The sequence below is a fragment of the Columba livia genome, chromosome 3 (assembly GCF_036013475.1).
Source record: "Columba livia isolate bColLiv1 breed racing homer chromosome 3, bColLiv1.pat.W.v2, whole genome shotgun sequence".
Taxonomy (NCBI): domain Eukaryota; kingdom Metazoa; phylum Chordata; class Aves; order Columbiformes; family Columbidae; genus Columba; species Columba livia.
The window spans coordinates 109,448,818-109,471,038 of NC_088604.1; the positions used below are offsets into that span (position 1 = coordinate 109,448,818).

General features: G+C 51.7%; 1 protein-coding gene across 2 annotated transcripts; it reads right to left on the bottom strand.

The window, feature by feature from the left end:
• Window positions 1-59: 59 nt before the first annotated feature.
• Window positions 60-22,048, bottom strand: LOC102096032 (glycogen phosphorylase B). Of its 2 annotated transcripts, XM_005512041.3 has the most exons (20): window positions 21,735-22,048; window positions 19,373-19,474; window positions 17,269-17,347; window positions 16,164-16,267; window positions 14,635-14,766; window positions 10,932-11,043; window positions 9,246-9,328; window positions 8,174-8,317; window positions 7,738-7,830; window positions 7,467-7,613; window positions 7,180-7,343; window positions 6,718-6,832; window positions 5,268-5,369; window positions 4,987-5,134; window positions 3,709-3,767; window positions 3,262-3,403; window positions 2,717-2,924; window positions 2,166-2,300; window positions 1,413-1,479; window positions 60-1,134 (listed from the first exon to the last, which is right to left on the bottom strand). In XM_005512041.3, the coding sequence occupies exons 1-20, from the start codon at window positions 21,975-21,977 to the stop codon at window positions 982-984; spliced, it is 2,532 nt and encodes an 843-aa protein (XP_005512098.3). In that variant the 5' UTR covers window positions 21,978-22,048; the 3' UTR covers window positions 60-981. The 2 variants fall into 2 exon arrangements, with proteins under 2 accessions (XP_005512098.3, XP_064915046.1); XM_065058974.1 differs by lacking the exon at window positions 2,166-2,300.
• Window positions 22,049-22,221: the final 173 nt, after the last annotated feature.

The following is a 22,221-nucleotide window of genomic DNA, read 5'->3' on the forward strand; positions in this document are numbered from 1 at the left end:
CTTACTGCAGCCTGAACCCACAGGCATAGAGTAGTCAGAAGTCACTGCAAAGTCAAACCTGCAAGTGTTGTGGTTGTTTTAATGAGTTGGTGTCACACAGGGGAGTTCTGGTGCACTACAGGTGTTAAATTTTGACCCCAGCACTGGGAGGGATACATGGGACAGCATGACTCAGCTGTGGAAGGATACAAGAGCTGTGATACATGTTCACCCCCTGGGTAGCACCCAGCATACAGCTGTGCCTGGAGAGCCAAGAGCCTGTAGGCCTAGCAGGGTCAGCCACACAGCTGGCAGGGGCAGGTACAACCCTTTCCATGCAGGTGTGTAGGCTAAAAATGCCTGGAGTGGCTTTGTTACTGAGCTTTTAGTTAAAAAAAAGGCATGGGAGGAAGCTACAGCAAACTGTGTGGCATGGAAGCTGCTGATCCCAGGCACTCTCTCCTTCTTCTTGTGGCACATATTAATAGCATTTGATATTGGCACCTGCACTAGAGCCAGCCCCACCTTCTCTAGGTGCTTCTGGGGAAGGGGGTGACCAGAGTAGCAGACAGTGGCCTCTCCCTCCTCTGGCTTTTGGGGCTGGCAGACTCACTGGAGAAGGATGCAAGACACACACTTCCGTTGGCTAAACCTGCCTGTGGGGCAGGGTCAAGGAGGCCAGGCCAGCCCGCATGCAGGGAATGAGGGAGGATTTAGTTGGAAAGCCCTTGTTAAGCATGAAGCACAGCTTTGGAGGACTTATCTGTGGTCATCTCACTAAAAGCACTATGCAGCACATGCAGGCTGGATACAAGGGTACAAACACAGGGTCCTTTCTCCTCTCTGCCAGCTCCTCTTCCTCAGTCAGGGCTCCTAAGCATTTTTCCAGCCCCCTGAGGGAAAGGCCTTGTTTCTGCAGAGCAGAGCCCATCTGGCTGTTGGTGAAATGCAGGTGAGGGCTCCTGGGCTGAGAAGCCATCCCTTCTTCCCTCTGTGCTTGCATCAATCCCGGGGGAGGTTGGGTGGGGGGATTTTTGTGGCAGATGGTTCCACACCCCAGATGTCTCGGGCATACTCCTTGATGGTCCTGTCACTGGAGAACTTGCCTGAGCATGCAATGTTTCTGATGACTTTCTTAGTCCACTCCCGGGGGTCCTGGAAAGAGGAGAGACCATGTCTGCAGTCAGTCCCTCACCCAGCTCCGTCCTGCCTCGCAGCCTTGCAAGGGCACTGGCTGTGCACACTTGGCTGGTTTAAATGCCGTGGTGTGGGGCTGCCAAAGCAGCAAAACCTGCCTCCCATGCTCACACCATACAGTGGCTGAAGAATGGCTCTACAGGGGCATGCTGTCCCAGCTCCCTGCAGCATCCCTGCTATGTTGCCATGGCCATGGCCACCTCTGTCCCCTCTCCTTGGTAGGAGGCAGTTCTTACCATGAACAGCTGGTCCACTTGGCCTTGGCATTTAATGTAGGCCTCATAGTCGGCAAACACCTTAAACCTGAAATCCAAAGCAGAGTAAAGCCATAGAATCATAGAATGTTCTGAGTTGGAAGGGACCCACAAACACCATCAAGTCCCAACTCCTGTCCCTCCATAGGACAACCCCAAAATTCACACCATGTGTCTGAGGGCATTGTCCAATTGCTTCTTGAACACTGTCAGGCTTGGGGCTGTGACACCTCCCTGGGGAGCCTGTTCCAGTGCTCCACCACCCTCTGGGAGAAGAACCTTTTCCTAATGTCAAACCTAAACCTCCCCTGGCACATCTTCTTGCAATTCCCTTGCGTTCTGTCATTGGTCACCAGAGAGAAGAGCTCAGCGCCTGCCCCTCCTCCGCTCCTTGTGAGGAAACTGTAGACCATGATTAGGCCTCCAGGTTGAACAAGCCAAGTGACTTCAGCCACTCCTCATATGGCTTCCCCTCTAAACCCTTCACCAATTTGTGGCCCTCCTCTGGACCCTTGCCAGTAACTTTATACCCTTTTCATACTGTGCTGCCCAAAACTGCCAGGGCTAGGGTTTGCCTGCTACAGGGTCCCAGGCTGGTAGGAGCAGGCAGCACAGACCTTCATGTAGGCAGACAGGGCTGAGCCCTTGTGCAGGGGCACTCAGGCCAGCAGGGAAGGAGACCTGGGTAAGCTGAGAGCAGCCCACCAATGGGGGATGATGCTTGCCAGGACTCACCTGTCATGGTACATGAGCATATTCACTACGTCCCTGAAGCAACCGGGGTCTTGAGGGGAGAAAAAACCACTGCTGATCTGGTCAATAGCCTGGTGCAGCTCTGGCAGGCGCTCATAGTATGCCCGTGCATTGTACCTGCATCCAGCAGAGATGGGCTGTAGGGACTGATGCTTGCCCTGGGGGCCCAGCACCCAGAGAGCAGGACCTGGGATATCTGGGGCAGGGAAGGCAGGCAAGGAGGGTGGCATAGCCTTGGGTTCCTGGGGTTGTGTTCGTCACAACACCTTGCTAGTGGCTTTGAGACCAGTCACAGTGCCTGAAACACTTTGTACCCAGGCTCATGTCCTGTTCTCAGCCACTCTGCTTGGGCTGCATCCTTGACAGACCATCCACCAACCAACCCACAGTGGAGTCAGCCTCCAGCCCCCTGCTTTGAGCTGCCCAGGGAGGAGGGTGTCCTTCCCAGAGATCATGGCTCTCCCTGCCAGAGCTGGGACTTTTATCCCTGTTTGACAAGCCCTGGCACACACTGGGCTCTCCCCAGGACTAACCCTTGGCGATCCAGGGCCTCCACATCCTCCACTTGCATGCCAAAGATGAAGAGGTTTTCTTTGCCTGCCTCCTCAGCCATCTCCACGTTGGCCCCATCCATGGTACCAATGGTAAGGGCTCCATTCACCATGAACTTCATGTTGCCCGTACCTGAGGCCTCCGTTCCAGCTGTGGAGATTTGCTGGGAGAGATCCGCTGCTGGGATCACTGCCAGATGCAAGAGAAGTAAGAGTTAATCCTTGGTATTCTGCAGCTCCCCACAACCTGGCCCCAGGCATGCAAAACAACCCTGGGCATCTGCTAGTGGCACCGCTGACCTCAACCTCAGCCCAAAGAATGCAGCTCTTGGGCCAGAGCCAGGCTCAACCCTGCCACAACCTCATGCAGATGCACGAAGGTGGCTTCCTGTCCTGTGTGGAGCCCTCAGGCCCTTCCTAAGACACAGCCGGGGACCTGCCATGACAGTCTCTCAGGCCAGTGAGTTTGTGGGCTCAGCTGGGACATTCCCTGCTCCTGATATATGCTCACACAAGACCAGACATACCCTTCTCAGCCAAGGATACCCGATAGTTCTCCAGGAAGATGACCTTGAGCCTGTCGCCCACACAGGGATCGTTGTTGATGACCTCACCGATGGACGTGATGAGTTTGATGATCATCTTGGCCATGTGGTAGCCAGGGGCTGCCTGAAGAAGAGCAACCCAGAAACAGTAAAGGCTTTTAAGAAAGGGAGAGGTGCCAGAGTGGGTCCTCACCTCTGCTTTTCACAGGGACAAAAACACCCTACTGGGAGAAGTCCTGAGCCACAGGGAAAGAGTGATGGGACCTTGTTCAGTTTCATTAGTTCACGAAACTGGTCCCTGAAGAACCCACCAGTAGACACACATGCTGTCTAACCTACAGCAGGCCTGGCAAAGCCACAGAAAGAGGATACCACCTTCCCCACATCCACATTGAGCCATGCACACACCGAGTCTGGAACGCTTGTTACCTTTCCTCCAATCATAATAGTCCTGGGCACAAAGGATTCGGATGGATTGCTTCTGATGCCTGAAAGAGCAGCACATAAGACAGTTGAAGTGAAAATAAAGCAGAGTTTTATTGCATGCCTCAGAGGTGGGCTGGGATTCTAGCCCATGTCACATGGACTCAACAAACCTGTAAGACCCTAATACCCGACCAGACATCTGCCAGAGCAGTGCTAGGCAAAATGGGCTGCAAAGTCACAGGATCACAGAATGGTTGGGATTAGAAGGGACCTCTGGAGATCATCTAGTGCAAACCCCTGCCAAAACAGGTTCACCCAGAGCAGATCACACAGGAATGTGTCCAGGTGGGTTTTGAATGTCTCCAGAAAAGCAGACTCCACAACCTCTCTGGGCAGCCTGTTCCAATGCTCTGTCACTCTCAAAGTAAATAAGTTTCTTCTCATTTTCAGATGGAACCTCCTGTGTTTCAGTCTGTGCCCATTGCCCCTCACTGTGTCATTGGGCACCACTGGGAGTCTGTTCCCATCCTCCTGACACCCACCCTTGAGATATTTATAAGCATTGATAAGATCCCCTCTCAGCCTTCTCTTTTCCAGACTGAACAGACCCAGCTCTCTCAGTTCTTTCCTCATAAGAAAAATGTTCCAGGCCCCTAATCATCTTTGTAGCTCTCCACTGGACTCTCCTGAGGAATTCCTTGGCCTTTCTAAGCTGAAGAGCCCCAAACTGGACATAGTACTCCAGACACGGCCTCACCAGGGCAGAGGAGGATAACCTCCCTCAACCTGCTGGTAACACTTTCCCTAATGCGCCCCAGGTACCACTGGCCTTCTTGACCACATGGGCACATTGCTGGTTCATGGTCCTCAGAGCTCAAGCCAGCTCAATGTGGGGCTCCAATGACTTGCCTCCCTTTTGGAATGGGTAGAGAACCAAAGCATAAAACAGAAAGTGGGATTTTAACTTGTTAGATATTTATAAGCATAAATAAGGTCCCCTCTTAGCTTTCTCCAGTTAGTCCTAACACCTGCAGTACAGATGTGGGAGTTGCCTGGGCCCTGGGACCCAGCTGGACTAGAGACATGAGCTGTGAGCTTTTCCTCAGAGCTCTGTACAACCTTTCACACTCTCTGTCTTCCCTCCTGGAGAGAAGCCCTTCATGATAGGACAGAGCTAGGTGCAGGAGTCCTTGGCCACCAGCTGGCACACTTTTACGTGGGAACCCTGGCAGTGAGAGGCTGGTGGGACACCCTTTGAGTAACAGGCCAGGCAGGACTTACGGTTGTAGAGGGTGATAGCATGCAGGCAATTCAGCAGTTGCCGCTTGTACTCATGGATTCGCTTGACTTGAACATCAAACATGGACGAAGGATTGATCTTGACCTTGTACTTCTCCTCCAAATAGGCTGCAAACTTCAGCTTGTTCTCCTGGCAAGAAAATCTGATGAGAAACAAGCGTGGGTTCCCAGGCCTTGCAGAAGTGAGTATTTGCTGCTGGGATGTCCCTGGGAGTATGGTGCCTTTAGCTTCTTTCCCCTACCCCACTTCCAGTGCATGTTACCTGTTTGACTTTCGCCACATCCCTGATAAAAGTCTCATTGTTGATGAAATCCAGTAACTTCTTCAGCTGGCTCAGATCTGTGATAAAGTCTTCCCCAATTTTCTAAAAGAACAAACCAAGAGAGGGGATGTCCCATCCATGAGACACCTCACCCAGTCCACAACTGTGCTTCCCCAACAAAGATTCCCCAGTCCCACTGGGAACTGGAAGAAGTACTCTGGCCAGGAAAGGGGACACAGTTTCTTCTGTGTGTCATCAGGGAGCCCAAAGGTACATGGGAAACAGGACACTTGCAAAAACCCAAACACGTCCCTCTCTCTCAAGGAGCTCTAGAGAGAGATATATGCACATGTACGAGGGCCTCCTGGCAGCTGTAAAACTGATGGGTGGGACACTGAGGTATGTTTAATTGCAGAACGTTATTCAGCTATGGGATGTCATGTTCTGTAGCAAAAACCTATGCTAAAGGGACTGATAAACAAAGGAGACAGAACTGGGGCTTCAGCTCCAAGTGAGCTTCTTTGTGCCTGTGAAACTGAATGCTTTTGCAGAGACTCACGGAATCACAGAATGGTTGGGGCTGAAAGGGACCTTGGGAGATCATCTAGTCCAACCCACCCATTAAAGCAGGTTCACCAGAGCAGATTGCACAGGAATGTGTCCAGGCAGGTTTTGAATGTCTCCAGAGAAGGAGACTTCACAACCTCTCTGGGCAGCCTGTTCCAGTGCTCCGTCACCCTCAAAGTAAAGAAGTTTCTCCTCATTTTCAGATGGAACCTCCTGTGTTTCCATCTGTGCCTGTTGCCCCTCACTGTGTTGTTGGGCACCACTGAAAGGAGTCTGGTCCCATCCTCTTGACACCCACCCTTAAGATATTTGTAAGCATAAGGTCCCCTCTCAGCCTTTTCTTCTCCAGGCTGAACAGACCTGCCTTTCCTCATAAGAAAGATGCTCTGGACCCCATATCATCTTTGTAGCCCTCCACTGGACTTTCTCCAGTAATTCCTTGTCCTTCTTAAACTGGGGAGCCAAGAACTGGACACAGAGGTGCAGACGGGCCTCACCAGGGCAGAGTAGAGGGGGAGATAACTTGCTGGTGACACTTTTTCTAATGCACCTCAGTATTCTGTTGGCCTTCTTGGCCACAAGGGCACATTGCTGCCTCATGGTCAACCTGTTTTCCACCAGGACTCCCAGGTCCCTCTCCACAATGCTGCTTTCCAGCAGGGAAACAGATCCAAATTTCTGCAACGTTTTTGGCCAACTCTTCATCACTGACTTTAAAACCCAACCAATCTCACACTGTCATGTGCCACAGACATGCTCCCCCCAGGCTGTCTTCACTTGCACCCGCCAGGCTTTTGCCTCAGGTCTGATCAGACCACATGAAGAAGTGATCAGAGGCAAACAGATCACACTGAGCCTCTCACTTCAGATGCTTGCAACTCACCTCAGCAATAACGTCCACCAGTCCCGGGTTGCAGAGCAAGAGCCAGCGCCTTGGTGTGATCCCATTTGTCTTGTTCTGAAACTTCTCTGGCTCCAGGTCATAGAAATCCTTGAACCTGGAACACCGGGGAGCTATGAACCACCGACCACCACTCAGAGCTTCAGCTGGGCCACCCTGTTTCTGCTCCTGACTCAGGGCCATCACTGCAGATCTCACTGTAACATATATGAACTCCCTGTGCTGCCTCTCACCCCCTTCCTCAGTCATAATTTCCAAGGGTTCTACCAGCCCCAAAGGGAGATGAGGTAGACCTTGCATGCAAATGAGACCATCTCCCAAGCCTGCTGAGCCCAGCAAAACAACCAAAGCAGATATTGACACCTGATGGCTTCAGCTAGCCCCCCAGGCTTGCAGGCAAAGGCCAGTGAGTGGAGATGGTGCCCTGGGTGTCGCCCAACTCACACGGAGTTCTTCACAATGTCAGAGTGGATGCGGGCCACGCCATTGACCACGTGGGAGCCAATCACACAGAGATGTGCCATGTTAATACGTTTGCAGTCTCCTTCCTCAATTACTGACATCCTCCGGAGACGGTCAATGTCCCCTGGGTAGAGAGCTGCCACCCGCTGGAGGCAGAAAGAGGGACATTAGCAACCCAGCCATAGGACATAGCAACATTTCCATCCTAAAGGCAGCCAGATCAAGATGCCCCAGAGTTCCCACAGCCTGTGACCAGCTCAGTCCCTTACATCCAGATGCATCTGGTTGAGGGCGTAAATGATCTCTAGGTGACGTGGCAGCAGCTTTTCAAACATGGAGACTGGCCAGCGCTCCAGGGCTTCAGGCAGGACAGTGTGGTTGGTGTATGCGCAGGTCCGCTTGGTGATCTCCCAAGCCTGCAGTACAGACAGGTTAACACATGTGTGCCCAGGTCCCGAGGGGAAGGGAAATCCCATGTGAGGTCAGGACAGCAGCTCTTGTCCCTGCAAGGTCCAGCACAGACCTCCCAGTTATGCTTACCTTGTCCCAATCCACTTTCTCCATATCCACCAGGATCCGCATGAGCTCTGGGATGGACAGGGCAGGGTGGGTATCATTTAGCTGAATAGCCACCTGTAACAGAGACTTGCTGGGCTCAGATCTGGCAATGACTGACAGGACTGTGACAGTGTCCCGCAAGCACAGGGCTGGGGCGATGGTCAGCCCCAGACCTCCTCTCATGGCACACACCCCTTACAGAGAGCTCACAGGAACAGAGCTATTCAACCTTTGCAAGTATTGTTCTAAATTGCAAGTTTTTTTCAGGGAAAATAGGCCTGGAGATCACCTGTTTTCCAAACCAAACTGACAGGGTCTTGGTATACATGCTTCCACTTGGTCTTGAGCATCCTGCTCTCCCTCATGATAGGCAGGTCTGGCTGAAACACCCCCAGATCCTCTCTGCCCACAAACTCACCTTGTCCGGGAAGGTTTCAAAGCATGTTCTCACAGGGTCTCGACAGCCAAACTTGGAGGACTTAAAGCGGCGGATGATGTCTTGGAGGGTAGCAGCCACCACAAAGTATTCCTGTTTCAGCCGCAGCTCCTTGCCTTCAAAGAACTGCAAGTGGGAGACCACAGCCATCAGTGCTGCAGCCGCCATCCCCAGTTGGCAGCCAAACCCTTGGAGATGCTCCTGTCCACTCTGATGGGCTTCCCAGCAGGAACAGCACCTCACAAGTTCAGCACTTCATCAGGACAAAATGTAGACATTTCTCATACTGCCTCTAATGGGGCAGCAGCTGTAGGGATGGACAAGGGGCTCAGCATATTAGGAAAAATTTCTCCATGGAAGGAGTTTTCAGGCATTAGAAAAGGCTGCCCAGGGAAATGGAAGTCACCATCCCTGCAGGTGTTTAAAAGACATGTAGATGAGGTTCTTAGGGACACATTTTAGTGCTGGTGTTAGGTTAATGGTTGGACTCAATCCTGAGGGTCTCTTCCAACCAAAATGGTTCTATGATTCTATCCCAAAAAGCTGCTTCCAGAGGGCCACAGAACCTGCCACATCCATGCTACTCTGACAGACCACCCAGAAGCTGAGTTTTTTCAGCACGGATGCTCATCTGTGACTAGACAGTGAGGGCTCTTCTCTTTTGGAACCAGTGCCCAGTGAGTGCATGGCCTGGGACAGTCCCTGCAGTGACAAATCCCTTGAACTGGGGATGGAAATGAGTCCACCCCTTATGGACACTTCTGAAACGTCAACTTACTTTTGCAAAGGGTGAACCATGTAAACTGGCAAGCAAGGAACAGAGCAGCTATGGGTCAGACTCTCAGCTGCCATCAGTCAGCAGAGCCCCTCTGGAACCAGTAAAGCTGTGTCTGTTCATTGAGACTTATGGGGCCAATCTCTTGTATTAAAAATCAACAAACCAAAACAATAAACATCACGTGGCCATCACGTTCCAGTGCTTGCAAACAAGGCAATACAACTACAGGGAGGAAGATCCCATGCAGCTGGGAAGAGAGGCAAGAGAGTCACTTACGTTGTCATTTGGGTACAGGACTCTGGATATGTTTTCTGCCAGGTTTCTGTCCAACACTGCCTCGATGTAGTCACCCACGTTGACTGGAGCAAGACAGAAATACACACAGCACTGCAGCAGGTGTCAAGAGTCAGGCAGGTCCCTGACATTGTGCTTTTCCTCATAAAGAGCTTTGTAATAGGAACATTCAGGCTGGTATTAGTGGAATGAATGTCAGTAGGAATGTACATATGTGAAAGGCACCAGAGAGACAGAAGATGGGCTAAAAGAAAGGCAGATCTCCATGCAGTTTCTCAAGACACACATGTCAGGAAGGACAGACAGAAACTGAAGACAGACAGCAGCTAGAGAAGGTGAAAAAAAGGAAGCCATCTCATTTAAGGACTAAGGAGAAATGGGGCAGTGTGATGAAGTACAAAGACCACAATCACATTCAACTCCTAAAGTGTATAAAAGGATCATCTGAAACTCAGCTTGCAGCTGCCAATCAATAATTGAACAGACATTATGAGGACTCGAGAGCCATCATCCCTCATCCCACAAAAGTTCTGCTGGCATGGCTGCTTGGACACACATCTCTGTGCTGAGGAGTAAATCAAATCAGGCAAGTCTAAAACCTTCCCCTTCTGTAACAGCCAAGCACTGACATTTGATATGTTAGTTGTCCTGTACCTGGTCTGCAGCACTACAGTTAGAGTCTGAAAAATGCACTAGAGAGGTCACACATAGACTCCAAGGAAAACAACAGTTAAGGTGGGCTGTGCTGCTCCTGTCCTTCAGCACTAAGGGATGATCACACAGAATCACACAGAATCACAGAATCGACTGGGTTGGAAGAGACCTCAGAGATCATCGAGTCCAACCCTTGGTCCAACTCTAGTCCGTTTACTAGATCATGGCACTAAGTGCCATGTCCAATCTCAGTTTAAAAACCTCTAGGGACGGCGAGTCCACTACCTCCCTGGGCAGGCCATTCCAATGCCTGACCACTCTCTCTGTAAAGAATTTCTTTCTAATATCCAGCCTAAATTTCCCCTGGTAGAGTTTAAGCCCATGCCCCCTTGTCCTATTGCTAACTGCCTGGGAGAAGAGACCAATCCCCACCTGGCTATAACTTCCCCTCAGGTAGTTATAGAGAGTGATGAGGTCACCTCTAAGCCTCCTCTTCTCTAGACTAAACAACCCCAGCTCCCTCAGCCTCTCCTCATAGGTCTTATGTTCAAGTCCCTTCACCAGTCGTGTTGCTCTTCTCTGGACCCGCTCCAGCACTTCAATGTCTTTCCTGAACTGAGGGGCCCAGAACTGAACACAATACTCCAGGTGTGGCCTCACCAATGCTGCACAGAAATGACCCTCCTTGGCAGGTGTGGGTTTGCAGCTCATTTGGTGATGTGGGGAGCGCAGTGGCAGGTGGTCCATCACTTGGGGAAGCCACAGGGCAGATTTTAAGAGCATGATAAGCACAATGGGGATCAAAGGAGAATGGATGGGTGTCCTGGTGCACGAGGGCTCTGGAAGTGGGTGGAGGTAGCGTGATCCATGGATGCACACACAGCACTGTGTTTTGGAGGTGGCCAGGAGGCATGGATAAAGCAGGTCAGAGAGTGTGGTGCCAGGTGCTGTGCACACCAGGACAACCATGTCCCAGTCTGGCCAGAAGAGCGGCCAGGGAGGGATGGCACTTACATTCTTGGAGGTTGAAGTCATTGGGTGCTTTTGCAGACCACAGCCTCATGGTGTTTACAGTGTTGTTCTTGTATCCAGGCACTGGCGTGTCATAAGGCATCGCAAGGACAACCTGCAAAAGAACAGTATTCCCCTCTGATTAGCAGCATGGTGGCCTCAAAGAAGGTGGGAAATTGGCTGAAGCCTTTGCAGGAGGAATCCAGAGGACACAGACAAATCCTGGCAGTGGTAAGAATCTCACCTCACTAAAATACACCTGCTAAGCTTCACAGACTTCCCTGCTATCATGGACACTTCCAGCACCCACTGGCAAAGCATTTATAGGAGAAGCAGAGTTGTTTGGAGCTTTATAGGCAAATTGGAGTTACAAGCCCACCAATGAAACGTATAAGAGATTTGCAAGCAACCTGCTGACCTTCCTATACCAACTGGCATACTTGTTAGTTATTGACCAGAGCACTGCCAGCACCCTCAGCTGGCCATGACAACATTGTCTATGCTGGGGTAGGACCAGAGCAGCTGAGACCTTTGTGTTTCCATCCGAGATAAGCTCCACAGCCTGAATCCTGCCTGTAAGCCTTCTGCAGCCTGCCAGGACCAAACCCTACCACTGCAGCACCATTCCCAGGGCAATTCATCCAATGTTCAAGGTTTGTTGAACCTGCGTGGGTAAATCCACTGAGATCTCTGGCACCCAAACTGAACTTGAGTGCACAACTATTAATGCAGTCTACATATCATAGAATCATGGAATCATTTTGGTTGGAAGAAACCCTCAAGATCACTGAGTCCAACCATTAACTGGCACTAAACTGTGTCCCTAAGAACCTCATCTATGAGCCTTTTAAACACCCCCAGGTGACTCCACCACTTCCCTGGGCAGCCTGTTCCAATGCCTGACAACCCTTTCCAGCAAGAACTTTTCCCCAATATCCAATCCAAATGTCCCCTGGTGCAACTTGAGGTCATTTCCTCTTGTCGTGTCACTTGCTACTTGGGAGAAGAGACCAACACCCCCCATGCTACAACCTCCTTTCAGGTAGTTGTAGACAGTGATAAGGTCTCCCCTCAGCCTTCTTTTCTCCAGGCTAAACAGCCCCAGTTCCCTCAGTTGCTCCTCATCAGACTTGTGCTCCAGACCCATCACCAGCTTTGTTGCCCTTCTCTGAATTCTCTCCAGCACCTCATTGTCTTTCCTACAGTGAGGGGCCCAAAACTGCACATAGTATTTGAGGTGGGGCCTCACCAGTGCCGATCACTTCTCTAGTCCTGCTGGCCACACTGTTCCTGATACAAGCCAGGATGCTGTTGGCCTTTTTGGCCACCGGCACACACTGCTGGCTCATATTCAGCTGCTGTCAATCAACACCCCCAGATCCTTTTATGCCAGGCAGCTTTCCAGCCACTCTTTCCTGAGCCTGTAGCACTGCATGGGGTCGGCAATGATGCTTCAGATGACGCTTAAGCATCAGGGTGCTGCACACATGGCTACAGGGCATAATACTGGGTCTCCCAGCTCAGATTAAACTAGACAGGCAAGGCATGGGTGTGCTTCCAAGATTGTGTGCTCCAGCTCACTGCTGTGTCAACATCTGCATGTCCTCAGACCTGCCGAGCAGTGAGGTGCGGCACCCTGGAGCAAAGAAGCTGAAGGCTTATGCCAGCAGAGCTGAATGGTGCTTGCAGCGCAAGGCCCAGATGCTGCAGCATGGAGCCTGGGCTGCCTCTCTTACACTGGCAAAAGGAGCCAGTATCCTCCTGAACAAGTCAGTGTGCACTGGCACAGCAGCCAGAAGCTGTCCCCAAGCAAAGATCACAGAATCATAGAAGGTCCTGAGCTGGAAGGGACCCACAAGGATCATCATGTCCAACTCCTGTCCCTGCACAGGACCAGCCTAAAATTCACACCATGTGTCTGAGGTCGTTGTCCAAATGCTTCTTGAAGAAGTGAGAGGCAGCACAGAACTGAAGGAGCTGTGCTCACAGGGCAGGGAAAAGCCAGGCAGATCAGCATGTTAGCCCTGAACAGCCTCTTCATGCTGGTGTCGGCAACACGTCCCCGCTGGGGAGAATCAGCAAAAGCTCAGGCACTCAAAGCTGCTATTAGAAGCTCTGAACATGGAAGCAGGCAGAAAGCCTGCCTTGCCTGAGCCACAGGACTGGCTGCACATTACATGAACTGAGCAACGCTATATTTGGAGACTACATCTTTGGCTTTTTTGAGCCTTTCTAACTTGTTCCCTTAATGGCACTATCTGAAGATTCACTTCCTTGTGGGAAGGAGTGTTTCCACTGCACTGCTTGGGATCCCTGAAACCCTGGACTACCGCCAGGGTCAGAAAAGGAGCACATTGAAAGACAACGGCACTTGATCCATGGGTCTGCTTCCCCAGAGAGCTCTGGCACAGTGCCTTCATGCTGCTTATGGGGCTGTGGTGTTGAACCTCTGCACTGCGTGTCCTAGAAATGTCCTTGGTCACTGCACAGACTTCCACAACTAGGGTCCCTGGAAAAGGACATTTTATTTCTCCTCTGAGTGGGCGACACTGCAACTGAGCTTCAGCTCTTGGCACTGAAGAGAATGTCTTGGCTTTATGACAGTGCACTCCTCAGATGGACAGAGTTGGCTTATCATGCTGAGAGACTTTGAACATCATGGGAACAAGGCTGGGTCACGATCCTGAATCCCAGAGAAGTTCATAGTCTTTCCTTCCTCCAACCTGGGCAGTGCTTAGACAGGAGAAGCAGAAACATCTTCAGTTCCCTTAATAAATCTGTGCCTCTTTAAAGCTTGCCTTCTTCAGCCGTAAGACTGGAATGCATTTACCATGCAGCAGCTTGTGCTCTGAGCAGGCACGTACTCCTGAATGACAGCATTATCTCCCCAGCTATGGGAGGCCAAAGAAGCATTTGCTCTCCATGGTGCCACAAAACAAGCCCTCCAGGCAGACTGGAGACTTGAAACCATGGCACCAGCCTCCCCTGACAGCACTTTCCACATCAGGCTGCTCTGGAAAAGAACTTATTCTGATCACAGGCATTAAACACCGATGGCCACCCCACAAGATGAATCTCTACCCACAGCAGCAGAACCAGAAACACCTGCAAAAACACTGGATTTGAGTGAGTGGTAACCAGAAACAGTACTGAAGGAGACTGACACAGCTGCCAGGGATATCACCCTCTGCCAACATAAATCCATGCAAGACTGTAGGGCTGCGCCCTGGAAATGAGTAGAGAAGGAGGCCCCAACTGATCTGAAGTTACAGCAGTGACCAAATATCACGACAAGAGGAAGAGATTTTTTACAATGAAGGTGGTAAAATATTGGAACAGGTTGACCAAAGAGGTGGTAGATGCCCCATCCCTGGAAACATTCAAAGCCCAGATGGATGCCGGCTCTGGGCAACCTGATCTAGTAGAAGATTTTACTGTTCATTGCAGGGGGCTTGGACTAGATGAGCTTTGAAGGTCTCTTCCAACCCAAACTATTCTATGATTCTATAATCATCCCTCTTTTTCCTCAAATCCTGCTGCAGCCATAGCCAACCAAGTCACCTTTGTATGGGTAGCAGAGTGAGTGTTGCCAGATGGAGAGAGAAGCAAATTCTGACCACCTCAGGTAACCCGGGGACAGACTCTCCCTCTCCAAGCTACCTTGGCCCATCCTCCCCCAGCCCAGCACCCAGAGAGATGTTAGTACCTGTGTGTCGACCCACTTCACACCCTCAGAGGTGTGATCTACGCGACCATAGAAATGCACGGGGAGCATGTACTCAGGGCGAGCTTTCTCCCAGGGGTTGCCATAGCGTAGCCAGTCATCAGCCTCCTCCACCTGCAAGAGGCAAATGGGGTTCAAGTGATGGCTTGTTTCTCCAAGTGACAGATAAACTAGGCTCTCCAAAGGGAGATCAGTTTAAAAGCAAAGCTTTAGTAAGCTGGCTTTAAAAATGGATATGCAGAGGCCTCTAGAGGACAGCTGGGCTTTTCAAAACATGGATGACTACATCCCAGCTGGTATAAATAAAACAGCCTCTATTGGCTTTGCAGACCTGTACAGGTTTAAACCACCCAGCACAGATGGCTGCATTCAGTCTGTCTCAAGGCCTTTACATCCAATTTCACCATGATAGTGGGATATGTGGGATGTGGTTCCCTAGAAGCTCATTGATGCTGTTCCTGGCCACAAACCACCCCCTGTAACCCAGATCTTACTAACTGCTCTGCCCTCTTCCAGAGAGGATTTCTCTTCTCCTCAATGCGAGTGAAGTGAATTCAGCAGAGCCACGGAGGTAGGTGTGCACCAGAAACCAGAGGGTCCAAGGCACTGGGAGAGATGCTCTGTGCCTGCAGGTGCTGCTCTGCCAGGTGGGGCAAGTCAGAGCCACGACCCAGCATTGCCATCACCATTCTTTTTAAAGTCACATTAAGCCAGTTACAGTGGATGCTTTTTTTTCCCCTCTTTTCACCATTTATAGGGCCTAGCACTGCAGCTTCTTTGTGGGGAAGGAGGAAAAAACAATCCTCTCACCCTCCCTGACTTAAGGAGAGCTACTTTAAAGGGAAAAAAAGGTCTTTTATGCTTAGAAGCATTTCCAGACATACACTAATTAAGACTGCCCCAGCTGGAGCAGTTTTTTAGCCAATTTTAACTTAACGGGAGAGTCCCTGTTTAAGCCTCTGCTGCCAGTCTCCCAGGAAACCTGCAGGAGCAGCAGCAACCCTGGCACTTGCACGTGTTCCATCAAGTTCAAACTCCACCAGGCACTTTCATGAGGTGTTTGTCCACATCTCCATCGTCAGCCTGACTCCTTGCCCACTCACTGCCACGCTGGACGGGACTTGGGCATTGTTGCAGCTGTGCTGTGGAGCCCTTGGCAGTGAGAACTCTGGTCCCAGCCAAGCCCTGAGGGCTCAGCTTCAGCACCATCTTGCTGGGTTGGTGACTGGCATGGATGAGCTTGCACATGGCCATGGGTGAACTCCGGCCACACATGCACCCCCAGCATCTTCATCACTTCTCTTTGCTCAGATGGTCAGAGCCCTGGGGTCAGCACAAGTGGTAGGATGTGACTGCCCATTTGGCACCAGGTGATGGGCTCAAATGCCCAGTTTATGGACAGCTCAAAGTACTTCAGTGCTGTTCGTGTGGCCAGGGCTTGTCCACAGGCAGAGGTGGCCACCACAACATAAAACAGACAGAGATAGCATGACTTGAGTTTGTCAATGTACCTGCCAGCCATCAACAATCTTCTGATTGAAGATACCAAACTCATAGCGGATGCCGTAGCCATATGCTGCCAGCCCCAGCGTGGCCATGGAGTCCAGGAAGCAAGCTGAAAGAACAGAGCATGGTCACTCTGCAAGGAACCTCACCCACATGTGCTACAGTGTGCTGTGCACAGGGGTGAGGAGATGCCACAACCAGTGCCACTGGAAATATTTGTCAGGGGAAATCCACATGCAGAAGGAATGGAAGGGGACAGCCTGCAGCAGGACCCCATGCACATCCTGCTGCGCCACCACAAGCACCCAAAGGCATTGGAGACAAGGACAGGTCATTAAAAAAACAAATTCAGCCTTGTTGTAGTGAGAGCTCTTCCAAACTTGTCTGAGGTGCCCACACCTTGCTCTGAGACTGCCTGCCCAGTGAAGCAGGGCTTCTGACCCCAACTTGCTGCTCCACCAGCTACTTTGCTATTATTGCTTTCAAAGCAAACCCTTTCAGCCCTCAGTCCAGGGCAGCTCTAGTAAAGATCAGCCCCTGCATTTCCTCTGTGTTGGGAAGCTCTCATCTCTAGCAGTCCTGCAGGACAAAAGAGAGGTGGTAGATGCCTCATCTCTGGAAACATTCAAGGCCAGGCTGGATGGGGTTCTGAGCGACCTAATCTAGGTAAATATGTCCCTGCTCATAGCAGGGGGGTTGGCCTAGATGACCTTTGAAGGTCCCTTCCAACCCAAACTATTCTATGATCCTATGACAGTCAGAATAAAATAGTATCCAACAATCTGCCTATGTGAGAGCTGTTTGGGTAGCTCCGATAAGTGGCAGATTTAATGAGGAGTGAGCAGAAAGGCTCCAGATAGCCTTTTCCAGCCACAGCCCTGCCTGCTGTGCTGCAGACTACACATCTATATCTCTCTGGTGCCCTCCACAGGCAGGGAACTCATTTCTGGCCAGCCAGGAGCAGGAGGAAGGTACCAGCTGCTGAAGGGCTGAGGTTGGAATGCTGTCTCACTGAGGTGCCAGCAGCAAGGCCATGACAGCCTCCAGCCAGGCCACCCTCAGTCCCCATGCACTCTGTGTAAGGAGTGGGCTTCCCTCTCCCACCGTTACCTGCAAGGCGGCCCAGGCCTCCATTTCCCAGCCCAGCATCTTCTTCGATTTCTTCTAGCTCCTCCAAGTCCAAACCCAGCTATTGGGGAAAGAGACACAGCAGAACATGTCAACAGCTGGGGCTGTTCATCTAGGAAAGCAAACACAGTTCCAAAAATCCACAGCACATGCAATTAAACCCATGGGCATTTATGCATCCTCCCACCCTCCCCTCCCCACAAAGCATCTCACCAGCTTCTGGTCCCAAGCAGTCCAATTAATTAGAAAACAATCTAGCCCATCATCAAACATTGCTTTCCCATGAAGTAGGTTTCCTTAGAGACCCCAAATAAAACACTTGTTTCCTCGCAGCCCCTCATGCCAGGAGGCACTTCCACCAAACTCGCTGTTGGAGACAGGCTGGCAAAGGGCCAGATCAGTGCAGAAGGGACCACTGAGTCCTGCCCCAGTTCATGCGCTGCCCTTCTGCTCATGCCCACCCAGTCTTTGAGGAAGGGCATGGTCACTCTGGCAGCTGGTTAACAGAGTGTTCGCCGTTACGCTCCTGTCCGGCCTGCGCTGAGCCCCTTGGCTGGAGTCCATGGCTGGAGGACATCTCATCACAGTCTACAGCTTCCTCACAAGGGGAGGAGGAGGGGCAGGTGCTGATCTCTCTGGCAGCCAATGACAGAACCCAGGGGAATGGCAGGAAGATGTGCTGAGGAAGGTTTAGGTTGGACATTAGGAAAAGGTTCTTCACCCAGAGGGTGGTGAAGCACTGGAACAGGCTCCCCAGGGAGGTGTCAAAGCCCCAAGCCTGACAGTGTTCAAGAAGAGACTGGACAATGCCCTCTGACACATGGTGTGAACTGTGGGGCTGTCCTATGCAGGGACAGGAGTTGGACTCAATGATCCTTTTGGGTCTCTTCCAACTTAGGACATCCTATGGTTCTATGATCTCACCTCAGTGCCAGAGGGGACAGTGAGGAGTCAGACCGAAACCGTAGCTGCTCCCCAAACCACTTCCAGCACTTCAGCAGTTTGCCACAACAAACTGGGAAAGCCTCATGCACAGTGTGACGGGGGTAATAAAAACTTAGGTAAATTCTGTCATGGACAGAGCCATGCTAGATATGAGATCTCCCATCCCATCTAAGCAATGGTCATGATGATCTCCACATGTCAGAGGCTAGAGCAAGGGAAGCCTCCACCTGCATATGTCAGGCCAAATCCACACATGGAAAATACCTTGCAAGAGGACTTGGGGATCCTCCCTGAAAAAAGGCAGCTTGCTCTACAAGGCACAACACCTCAGACAGGAAAAGTGTCAGGTCCCTCCCTGGAAATGCCTTCCCATCTCTTGGCAGGGAAAGTGCTCATCATGGCGTTTCATCAACAATTGTAGCACCTGATTTTGAGATGGTGACAAAGCCCAGCTTCTGCTAGAAAGTGTAACACGGAGCAATCCGATGGGGCTGGGGGGAAGAGGAGCAGGGGAGATAGAGCTTTTGGGTGAGAAAGCCAAAAAAATACTCTGTCAAAAAGGTCACTGTCCTGCTGCAGAGATGGCTGCATGGCCTTGCATTTTTGATTGCCTTGGTGGTACTCAGCTATGTTTTTTCCTGTTTGAACTCATCCAATAAAGTTTTAATTCAAGCAGCGATTCACTTTTATCTGGCAGCGCTGCTGTGGTGCCTTGTGTACCTGCATGTATGAACTGCAATTTGGTGGTTTGGTGCTGTAGTTTCCCCTTCAGGCCCAGCCTCCATCATTAGACTACATCTCCCATAACAAACCATCATCTCTCCTAGTAATGGAAAGCTACGTGCAGCCTCATCTTTTGGGATACTGGTGGTGCTTTCTGGGTACTCTTCTAGATTTTCCCAGCCACTGCAGGAAAACAGTGGTTTGAGAAAGCCATACTCCAACTCTCAAGGAAACCCAGGTCCTCCCATGGTATTCTCTAGGGGATGAAAAACACTAACAGAGATCCAGGCCTTGCTTTGTTTACTCAAAATAACACATCCTTAGGAGGAAGCCCTGAGAAATAAAGACACCCAACCCTCTGCATGGAAAGGTTTGGCCGGTTCCTCAGGAGGACTCCAGTACCCTCACAAGACTTTACCTGGTAAATGGCTTCATCACAAGCATTCTGCAGGCCCAGGTTCACCATAGTGTTCTGCAGAGTGCGGCCCATGTAGAACTCCAGGGACAGGTAGTAAATGCGCTGGGGAGCCAAAGCAAGATGCTTACAGACAGCACAGAACTATGCTTTCAACAAAGTCACTTAAAATTAAGAGCAGACCCAAGGTGCTCCCCTGAGTAAGGACGTCTTCCCAAACTGGCTCTTTGTGCCTGCTGCTGAACACCATGCACCGCAGTTTGTTTTTCAGAAGGCTCTCACACGGGATGCCAGCCAACCCTCTGCCACACATCTCCCTGCCAACAGCCTTCTATAGAAAAATCTCAGTGCCTGCTAAGTGTTTCCCTAATTAACTTAGGGCAAGAATTATGTAGGATGCTGAATGGTATATTTATACACCATCAAGCTCAGCAGAGGTGATGCTTATGCTGAGCTTTTAAAGTTTTCCCATGCTGAGCTGAAGCTGATCCAGAGCCTGCTGAAAGCTGGAGCAAGCCCTCAGCCCCATGGACACCAGTCAGGCTCAGGGCCAGGCACCTTCCTGTGAGTGATTTTTCAGTGCATGGGTAGGTCCTCCTCCCCTCATTAAGTTTCACACACAGGTTTCACTCTGTTGAACAAATAAACTGTCCCACAGGTGGCAGGGTTCCCAGCACAACTGTGCCAAGACAGGCTGCTCTGCAGTGACCTTTCAAGTTTCAAAGGAGCCGTGCCTGTGCTGTGGATGCTAATGAAAGCCTGTTTGTTGGATGAAAAGCAGGCTGTACAAACTTTTGCCCTTGCTCAGATTTATCACTATAGATATTTTTATAAACAAACAGGAATTTTGAACAGAGCATTAGTCTGCCTTAAAGCATGCTTCCCCTTGAATCTCTTTCCTTCATTGGTGGGAACTTTTCCTGCTAAGCAGCAGGATTACCCACTCTGACACCTCTGCTGGGAGTCTGAAAGGATCCATCTGTTCCTTGGGGCTAATCAGAAAGACTGAAAACATCCCACAGTTGCACAAATACTCTGTGCTTTTCAGTCTCCTGCTGAGACATGTTTCTAGTGAATATCTAAGTGCAGTGAAGAATAAGTAAACCCACTCCAAACTCCTCTTAGACTTTATGGGATCTGCACAATCCCTTCTGTTGATGCAGCAATATAGATCAGTGTGCATTTGTGCGAGTAAGGATAAAAGGGAGAGCTCCATGCACCAGCCTAACTCCCAGTGCACAGGCAGCCACACTGGTGTGAAAGTGCAGTTTGTTTCTTGAGTCAAGGCAATATTCATAATTTCAAGAAAAAAGCTGACTCAAGGAGGCAGCTGCCTGCATGCTGGGTGTGTAAACACCTTTTCTAGTATACACCTGCCCTCTGGGGCTCTCCAGTTAAGTGCTGAATAATGTCCTGCAGCCCCTATTCCATTTCCAGCATCACCATCCTGACTTGGCAAGTGAGGAGGAGAGGAGGGAGCAGGCCAAGTCCCCTGGGAACTACCAACTCCCCAGGGTTGGGTGACCTGGGAGAGCTTGTCTGCTTTGCACAAGGCAAGAAACACCTCTCCAGCCTCAAAGCCAAGCTGCCTGTGGGCTCTGCAGGAGCAAAGCCAAGACATGGCTGTGCTGAGGCATGTGCTGAGATGTGGCGGTGATGATGCCCACAGGGGACACTACCACGGTAGTGTGAGTGCAGAACATGGCCACGGTGAAGCGTGCAGAGGAGTTGGCAGCAGCAAGGCTCATGTGAGGACGTGCTCACAGGGGGTTCACAGGGGACATGGCTGTGACAAGGCGCAGGGAGTCACAGTCATGGGGATGCCTGAGGGAGAACATGGCTATAGCAAGGCTCATCGGGAAAGGACTGCAAAGAATCACATGGGGACACAGTCGTGGTGGACCGTGTGAGGGACCTGGCCACAGTGATGCCCATCAGGACACGGCCATGGGAGGATGTGTGCGAGGAACATGGCTGGGTCAAGGCCCATGGGGATACTGCCATGGTGAGGTGCGTGAAAAGGACATGGCCAGGCAATGCCCATAGACATGCAGCCACGGTGAGGTGCATGAGTGCCACAGCAAGGTGCACACAAGGTACCTGGTCACGGTGATGCCTGTGGGGACAAAGCCACAGTAGGGTGCATGCAGGTGATACAGCTGTGGCAATGCCCATGGGGAAGAAGTCATGGTGAGGTGCACAAGGGACACAGCCATGGTAAGAGGCCAAGGCTGTGGTTATGCCCAAGAGGACACGGCAACAGCAAGGTTCCCGCAAAGGACACGGCCGTGGGCCACATCTGCAGTGAACCCCGCGGGGAAACGGGGAAGGTGCAGCTGCCGAGGCGGGGCCGGTGGGGGCTCACCTTGGGGTCTCGCTCGTAGTAGTGCTGCTGGGTGCGGATCCAGCGCCCCACCAGGTGGTCACGCACCGTGTGGGCTAGTGCGAAGTAGTAGTCCCGGGGGGTGGCGACGTTGCGGTCCTTGACGAGGGTGAAGTGGAGGTGGCGGTTGAAGCTCTTGCGAACCTCCGCCACGTCCCCCAGCCCCGCGATCCCCCGCACGCTGATCTGCTTCCGCCGCTCCCCGTCGCTCAGCGGCGCCGCCATCCCTCCCTCGCCGCCGGCTCCGCCGCCGGCTCCGCCGCTGCCGCAGCCGCAGCCGAGGCCACCGCGCCTGCGCCTCCACGGCCCAAGATGAGGCGGAGCCCCGCACGGCCGGCGCCCGGCCTGACCCCCGATGAGGGGAGCGGCCTCCCGGCCCTGTCCGGCCCCGACACTGGGGGGTGGCTGTCACGACCCTGCCTCATCTGGTGCCCGGGACTGGGGTGGCGGCGAGGCGGGGTTGGTGGGG

Bases quoted from the DNA above. Each gene is read 5' to 3' on its own strand.
- LOC102096032 (XM_005512041.3), bottom strand. From the start codon at position 21,977: ATGGCGGCGCCGCTGAGCGACGGGGAGCGGCGGAAGCAGATCAGCGTG. The intron at 9,329-10,931 runs GTAAGTGCCATC...GTCTTGCTCCAG, and splicing joins TGACTTCAACCTCCAAGAAT to TCAACGTGGGTGACTACATC. The intron at 1,135-1,412 runs GTAAGAACTGCC...TCCTCTTTCCAG, and splicing joins AAGTGGACCAGCTGTTCATG to GACCCCCGGGAGTGGACTAA.